The 8,930-nt window shown below is 45.8% G+C and overlaps 1 protein-coding gene across 2 annotated transcripts in view; it reads right to left on the bottom strand.

Annotated features, from left to right (window-relative positions):
* Positions 1–5,292: 5,292 nt before the first annotated feature.
* snx13 (sorting nexin 13) overlaps positions 5,293–8,930 on the bottom strand; it is a 42,006-nt gene continuing 38,368 nt past the window's right edge. For both annotated transcript variants that reach the window (XM_056298357.1, XM_056298356.1), the window contains exon 26: positions 5,293–8,067. In XM_056298357.1, coding sequence (XP_056154332.1) covers positions 7,832–8,067 — 236 coding nt within the window. In that variant the 3' untranslated portion in view covers positions 5,293–7,831. The remainder of the gene's footprint in view (positions 8,068–8,930) is intronic.

Here is an 8,930-nt window from a genome sequence, read left to right as displayed (position 1 = left end):
TTGACTTGTTTTGGGCCAGGGCATCATCCAAATCGGCAGGATTCGGAGCCACGCAATAGTCATGCTCTTGCAGGCAGCTGTCGACGTCCATCTCATTATCAGAGGAGTCCAGAGCTGGTAGAGGGGCGACAGCAGGACGCTCCCACACACCTAGCCTGGGTGCGGGTTTGGAGTACTCATTCCACGCCAAGAGTGTGGGGTCAGTTCCTTTCTTGAGCCTCATTAACAACACCCGTAGCTGGCACAGCGAAATCAACCAATTCGAAATGCCTACTACACACGTTTGTACTCCTGGTGACGGTAAATGCATCCCTCCGAATCTTCGCTAGCCACTTAGCTCTTTCCTCGCAGTTACTAGGGAATGAATGGAAACAAAAGAGAATTATAGCGCGCCGAATTCGCGCAGTGTGGCACACAACAGTGCTCAGTGGAGCCTGGTTCACGGCGTTGATACTCGAACGCCCCTTTTTTGCCCTGTTTGATTCATTGATTTTTCGGATGAAATTAAGATTTCGGACAGATAATTTAGCAGCTAACCAGTAGGACGTAAGCATCCTTCGCCGTCGTCGTCGTCTTCTTTCGGTTTACTGGCGGAATCGCAAACAACTTTAAGGTGCATACCGCCACCTACTTCACAACAGTGTGTAACATCGTGTCATTTTACCCTATTAAATTCTACCCATCAACCTTGTGTCACTTAAAAAAGCAAAGAGTGCCTTCCTGGTGATGTTAATCCTCTCCCTCTCCTATAACCTTTCTCTTCCCACTTGTACCGGAAGTTCTTATGCAAACAAATATACCCATAAGTTCCGCAGCGCGACATTAATGCACCGAGCCTATTGGAAGTGTCTGCGGGTGGGAAGCCGGATGTGGGTATGTATGTGTCCAGGTCGCTGCACTAGCGCCTCCTTTGGTCGGTCGGGGCGCATGTTCAAGGGGGAGCGGGAACTGGGGGCGGGGAATAGCGTGATCCTCCCACGCGCTACGTCCCCCTGGCGAAACGCCTCACTGTCAGGTGAAAAGGAGCAGCTGGCGGCTCCACATGTATCGGAGGAGGCATGCGGTAGTCTGCAGCCCTCCCTGGATCAGCAGAGGGGGAGGGGGGGGGCGGCTGGAAAGAGTGGGGTAATTGGCCGGATACAATTGGGGTGGGGGGCATTGGCAATGAAAGGGTGCACTTTCAGCTAGCTAACATTACGTAATGTTAGGTAAGGCAAAGGTTAGCTTTACTGTAACTTAAGGCAAAAGTTAGAAACTATTGTAACGATCACAGATGAATAGACTCGCTAGCCCTTGGCTACGCTAGTCCTTGACTAACGGGTCGGACCCTTTGGTCGACTGGTTAACGTGGTCGCCCGTGGTGCGAGTGACCGGGGTTCGCGCACCGACTGCGGCGGTTCCCGGCTGCCCCCCGAATTCGCTACACTATCGAACGTTGGCGTTCATCCGTAGACAGTCTAATTCAGAAACATAGGAAATTAAAGTTTATTAACCTAGCTAGATGGCTTGCTACTTACACTAACATACAGCGTCTCCACTGACCTCCAACCCCCCCGTAATTCGAACCGTGCGGCAGTCAAAACAAGATGAATCGGGCAGATTCCCAGACGAGCTATCCCGTTGCCTGCTAAGGTGAGTTTTTTCTCCTCCTACCTCAGGGGAGAAGTGTTGTTGTGAACCAATAGCGAAGCCTGTTAGAGGGCGGAGCATGTACGACATAGAAATAGTAGCTACCCTAGATGTAACTCTAGTTCTATGAGTTGGGTTGGGCAGTATTTTTGTTGCTTAGTTTCAAAGGGAGACACGGCGGTCTCATAGAGGGAGTGTTGCTGTGTGGCCCCTACCACCTGATTGGGTGGTGAGTGCAAAGACTTTCTAAGGTGCCGAGGCGGAGCCTCGATGGGGCAAACCAATAGCGAAGCCCGTTGGAAGGCTATGTATGTGCTCATAGAACTGGGGTTACATCCAGGGTAACTATTTTTTGCATCAAAATGACTGGCGCCGTATGAATAGAGCTGAAAACTAAGTGCACACTGATGTGCTCATGTCAAACACTACTATCTTTAGTGGGCTTATGCCTTTTACGCCTTTAGTATTTTCAGTGTTACACTTCCCGTATGCCCAGTACCCTGTGCTAAAAGATATGCAGTGCCGTGAAAAAGCATTTGTCCCCTTTCTGATTTCCTCTATTTTTGCATATTTGTCACACTGAACGGTTGCAGATCGTCATACAAGATGTAACATAAGACAAGGAGAAAGCGAGAAAATACAAAATAACGTTTTTAAATGATAATTTCATTTATTGAAGGGAAAAAGTTATCCAACACCCATATCACCCATGTGAAAAAGTAATTGCCCCCCTGAACTTAAAAACTGGTTGGGCCATCTTTAGCAGCAACAGCTGTAACCAAACTCGTCCTATAATTGGAGATCAGTCTTTCACATCACTGTGGAGGAATTTTGGCCCACTCTTCTTTGCAGAATTGCAATTCAGCAACATTGGAGGGGTTTTCGAGCATGAACTGCTAGTTTAAGGTCCTATCATAGAGAGCGGAATTCATAGTTCCTTCAACGATAGCAAGTCTCCAGGCCCTCCCGGAGGTAGCAGGAGAGGAGATGGATAAAAAAAATTAGACCTGGAGTGAGAGAGAGTTTAGGGAGGAGGGAGAAAGGAGGAGAATCAGCAACGAGGAACTGGCCTGGATGCTAGCCCAGCAGCTTGACTACCAGTTATCGTGATGACGCAGATGGCCGCTCCTGTTTTTTGCCAAAAATAGTTTCTCTGCAAGAGTAGGAGTTAACAAAAAAGGTCTCCTCCTTACAACAGTTACTCCTTACAACAGTTACTCTTTTTTGTTCAAATAATGAATTTCATGTGAAATCACAAAATGTAAAATAAAAATGTCATTACACAAATGACAGTCATTCTTCACCAACCTGAAAAATTACTTTGTCTTTTCTAGGAAAATCTTTTTCTTCCCTTTACTTAACCTATACTGCAGTCCTTTTTATCAAGTGAAACGAGTAACCAAATATAGCATGTTGGTGTGTTATTCTGAATCCCCCCCCCACCACCACCACACACTCGCAAAATATTGCCATGCCTGTATTAACTATTTTATGTCGTTGAAAGAAATAACTGCACATTTGGTATTTATATATTTTCATATACTTTTTTTTAGTTAGATGTTTTGAGTTTTTGTTTTTCTAATTAAAAAAAAGGAGCAGTTTTGATTATATTCTTGTGTTGAGCATCCTACAATGACGAATTCCCAATGTGTGTAAACCTATTTGCAGCTTTCTTAATTTTTCAAATTGCATCCACTTCACAATGACAAAGTGTTCACTTAAGTCAGCCTGTAAAACTTACTAATTTTCAAGTTGGCCTTATTTGCCTAGTCCCAACCTCCATCCACCCATCCATTACTTATTCCTGCTAACCAGAGTCAAATTCCTCGTGTGCACAGGCAATAAAGCCGATTCTGATTCTAACAAGTCATCCAAACCATACGACCACATAGGTCGTATATCCTCTAATACGACCCACAGGAGCGTTTCCTAAATTAGCGCCCCTATCGGCGGCAGGAGATATGCTAAATCCAATTCAGGATTGCTGGAGTCGATCACAGCCCAGCATGCATTGGGTTGAAGGCAGGGAGATACTCTGAATAGGTCGCCAGTCGACTGCAGGGTCCATACGCGCACGCACTCATGCACACGGGCAATTTAAAGAATCCAGTTAGACATGCATGTCTTCGTTCTGGGGGGGAACCACATGCAAACACAGGGAGAACATGCAAACTCCACAGATAGTCTGGAATTGAACCCTGCTCCCTCTTGCCGTGAGGTGACACTGCTAACCAATATGGCAACGGGAGGCCCCCCTGTCAGGATTAACATTACAAGCAGACATCTACAGACCAACTCAAATGTCAGCGAAATGGGACTTTGAAGTTTGATCCCAAGATGAGAGCCACTATTTGGGAAAAAGTCACACCTACTTACGTATACTGATGGCTAAACAGCACGAAACTCAATCACCAGTTATGACAGACAACAAAATACACTACATGTACATATGTTTTAGATACTGAATCATAGAGAACATCTGTTGAAATTTGTAGCACTTCTGAAATCACCTTTTCGGCAAACTTACCACCAGATATCCATTCATACATGGGACCAAAGGCCATAAAAGGCTAGCTCCATATTGCATTTGGTCCATCCTCTTGGAGGTAAATCAGGGAAGTGGAAAATGACAGGAAAGGGAGGTGGAATGCGGGAATGACATGTTAACACCAGTTAGAAATCCATTCCTTCTGATTTACATGCAGCTGAGCCGACTCCTCCACCCAGCACCAACCTCCTCAGCTTCATGAGGTAGCCGCTGATGGAGCAACACATGGTTAGGTCAGTCAGGTGAAACATCTGACAATGCTGATGCTCTATCTGCCGAAAAGCGCTTACTTACCCCCCCCAATTGTACTTGACCAATTACCCCACTCTTCCGAGCCGTCCCGGTCGCTGCTCCACCTCCTCTGCTGATCCGGGGAGGGCTGCAGACTACCACATGCCTCCTCTGATACACGTGGAGTCGCAGCTTCTTTTCACCCGACAGTGAGTTTTGCCAGGGGGACGTAGTGCGTGGGAGGATCATATTATCCACCCAGTTCCCTCCCCCCCCCCCGAACAGGCGCCCCGACCGACCAGAGGAGGCGCTAGTGCAACGACCAGGACACATACCTACATCCGGCTTCCCGCCCGCAGACACAGCCAATTGTGTCTGTTGGGACGCCTGACCAAGCAGGAGGTAATGCAGGGATTCGAACCGGCGATCCCTTTGTTGGTAGGCAACGGAATAGACTGCCACGCCACTCGGAGGCCCAGGCGCTAACATTACTTTCAGAATTTCTACTGTGTATTCTTACCTGAACCTGCTGTGGCGAGCTCTCCTTTGTCCAAAATGTTTGTGTTTGCTGCTGATCATGTCATTCTCAAACCACGTCTGAAAGCTACCTAGGCCTGCATCACAAAGCAGGATTACTGAAAATAGCTGGAAAGCTTTGCAGAGTAGAGCCTGGTATCCCACCAAGTCTGGAACATAGACTGTACCAAGAGCCGTTCCAGGTTTTACTCCATGCAGTTATCTGGCTAGCTCACTTACCTCCATTTGTGATACAAGTCCCTGGTTAGATAAAAGGGCAAACACTACTGTAAACAGATAAATAAACGAGAAACATCGCAGATGTGGCGAGCAAACAGTAAAAAGACACTGAACCACTCTTGGCCAGTTAGTCTGAGTTACCATTTTATTATTAGTGTTATACTGATTTGAGCACAGGTGCTCCAAAGGAAGAGTTTGATAAGCATGATGCAAAATAACACCCTAAAGTCCTTTTCAGTTGCGTAAAATGATCGTGACATTCTTACCGATTTTTCTTTGAATAAAGAAAAATATGAAAATAGAATTGACAGTACATTTAGGCACACTATTGACACTTACTGTACACAGATATGCACAATTTTCATTATTATGGACTCATATGTAGTGGGTTTTTTTCCTTTTTTTCTTTTTTTAAAAAAAACGGTCAAGCTTTCCTGTATGGAGGGGCATACAAACACTTAAAGGTGATGTCACCTTCTCCATCAAGGGGACAAAAAACGTCGCCTCTCAAAAAAGTAAGAGGTTTCGGGTTCACGTCCTCACAATTAGCCAGTGGAGTCTGCCGGGGCTGCTCAGTGCAAGCAAACTACGGCAGACGAGGGAGGTCCATCCCGCTGACCGCGGCAGAACGGCACTCCAATTCAGCTGAGCGAGAGCGTTTCTCCCTCTGTCGTCGCTACGGTTAAGTGCTCTTTCGCAGTTATTCTATTGTTCACAGGACATCGGCTCTTCCTCGGAGTCCCAACGGACAGGAGAGGCCGCAGTTCCTCCTGATTTCAGTTCAGAACATCTGAGGGTCACATCAGTTCACAGTCAACAGAACAGGCTCGTATGCATAAAATCCCCCTCCGGTTGAACGACAGAAGTTGTAGAAGTTTTGAGGCCGATCCTGGACTTGCTGTTGAGTCAGCACACTCCAGGAGAGGGTGGTGGGGGAGAAAGAGACATAAAAAAAGCTCAGACTTATAAAACAAGTCTGTAAAATAAACATGGTACTTTTGCAACAACGGAATGTAAGTTGTTGGGGGGGGGGGGTAAAGACATTTCTGGGGGGAGTTCTTTCACGCCTTTGACTAACTTCTCAAAGCAGTATGGTTTACGTTGTTTCGGTATACAATTACTGAAATACACATGCATTAAAGAAAAAAATATTGCACAAAATTAAAGACATCTCTGATTAAAAGTGATTAACTAGGGATATATCGCCACATCTCTCCGTTTTTCTTTCCTTGTAAAATTCAGTCGTGCGTGGAGGGGAGCTACCTGTAGCGTGCATCTCTTGGTCAGTACAGTTTTAAGGCTGGTTAACTAGCTCACACTGGCACAGTTTGACTGAGGGTTGCATCCTCGTGCTAGACATACAGACACACATCCATCCACCCACCCACCCACACACACACACACACACACGCGCACGCACGCACACATGCACGACACAAAATTCTAAACAAGCGAAGTACAAACTACACCAGAGTACATTCTTTGAAGCGTACTTGACAGTACGCCTTGAACAGCCAAAGCTGAGCCTCCCACAGCGACTAACATTAACACGGTATTCAAGGCGAACCTTGAATTCTTGTTTTACATTTTTCACACGATGAAAACGATGTCGAGCACAGTAATGTTCGCGTCATCCCCACGTCGTACGAGCGCACGCGTGGAGCAGCAGGAGCTTTGGTTGTTGTGGGTTTTTTCTGACAGTAGTGTTTAAGGGACTTGTGGCCTACTCTGAGGATCGCGGGAGGTATAGATGACGGGTCACACACTTTTTTTTTTAAAAGGTCCCAGGATGTCTTGAGAAAGGCCTTGCGGCAACAACAAAAAATGTCAGTACGAGATTGTTTTGACCCATACTTCACTTGCATTTAAAACAGTGCCTAACCCAGTGATACTGACATATTTGGTTACTGTGAATATGTAACATCAGCATGTAGAGTGCAGTTCTGACCGACGGTTACAGATTGGACATCTCTAACATGGGGGATGAATCTGAGTACAAATACATGGCCGGTTCAGTGAGATCCTAGACTGTGCTAAACCAGCCGACTCTAAGTAAAAGACCGATGCAAGAAGGTAAGGCAAGGAGTGGATCGCTATGCTCTACTGCAGGTTAAAAACAATACAGTATTTGTGGTCTGCTTTATGGATCAGGTGAGAGCAGCATTGACCGGTGCAGCTAAAGCTTAATATCCTAAAAAAAAAAGAAAGAAAGAAAAGTCCAACAAAAGAAGGGGGAAAATGTTCTGACTAAAACAACAGACTGTCATGTTCAGTCTCTGTGGTGCAAATTAGGAGATTTGTTAGTGTGAGCGCATATGCCCACATGTGTCTGCATGTGTGTGTCAGACAGAGTGAGTAGAGGGCAGGGTGTGTCAGTATGGACTTAATACCCATTCAATTCCTTCATGACAGAGAATTTACAGGAAGTGATGCATGAAGAGCTTGGGCGAGAAGTGAGGGGCTGGAAATTATGCATATGCACACACACACACACCTCAACTTCAACTCTCATATCAAGCCCCTCTACTCTCACCCTCAACCCTGTGTGTGTGTGCATACGTTAGTGCTAGTGCGTGTGTATGTGTAGATGTGCGTGCACCTAGGTGCATGTCTCGCACATTGCCACGCTCTGGTCAGCCCGTCTCCCATTGTCGCCGCCGTCTCCTGTCACCTCTTCAGGGAGCAGGATTTGAGTTTCTGGCTGTATCTGTGCATTTGTGGTGAGCGGGAGTGTAGCTTGATGAAGAGCTCAGGGAACTTGTACTGGGGGAACATGGTCTCCAGGAAGCCCTCTAAGAAAACGTAGACCAGCCGGCGGTTCATGGGCTGGTGTTGGAACATGTCAAAAACCCGCAGGATGCCCTTCCGTGTCGTGTCTGCCCCAATGATGTGCTTCAGCTCATCTGTGTTGCCAGGGAAGGAGGGAGAGATACAGAGAAAGGAGTTTAAAATACTAAGGGGACTCAGTTCGTTTCGCTACTCTTGTCTCGGTCATGGAGGCTTTCCATAGACAGATAACATTAATTCACACAGGGGCAAAAAACAAGTCATTGCCGTTTGAAGGGTATTTAGTTCAACTGACATTTCATCGGAAATATTTGGTACACTTGTGTGCAGCACAGAACATGATTTACCAATTGATGTGCTGTTGATATTGGGATTTCTTTTCTCTTTTATAATGCTTATATATCTTAGATAGAGTGATCTCACTACTTCAGTGGCGCTGAAGAAAATAAATACTGAAGAATTAACACAGTCTACTCAGGTGTATAGTTCATATCTAGGTGCTGGATCCTCAAAGTGAAGACATGTAAAAAAAAAAGTAATTGTCTCAGGAATTTATCATGGTAAAATGCAGCAGGAGAAAGCCGCGTAGACTGGTGACGGACGGAGGAGAGGAGTTGCTGCCTCCTGCCATACCAGCTAGAACAACACTTGTTCCTGCCACAACTACATAAAAAGAACACCCTAATCCCCAAAATCTTTCGCATAGATCGACTATGATAGACTGTACGCAGCACAAATTGGTGCATCATGAGGAGAAAAAAAAGTGAGAAATGAGGCATTGTGGGCTTGTCGTTTTGGTCAATGTGACTGGTAGTTTAAGGATTTATGGTCAACACAAGTGTTATTTACTTCACATTGTACACACCATTTTATAATGGCGGGGGCTTACATTCAGAGCTTCAGTGCCAACTAATGATTAACATTTTCCTGGAAAAGTCCCCATTTTCAGTCCCAGGATTATAATAACTCACCCCTAGTC

The sequence above is a fragment of the Lampris incognitus genome, chromosome 18, assembly GCF_029633865.1.
Source record: "Lampris incognitus isolate fLamInc1 chromosome 18, fLamInc1.hap2, whole genome shotgun sequence".
In the NCBI taxonomy this organism is placed as follows: domain Eukaryota; kingdom Metazoa; phylum Chordata; class Actinopteri; order Lampriformes; family Lampridae; genus Lampris; species Lampris incognitus.
This window is presented reverse-complemented; position numbering and strand designations above follow the sequence as displayed.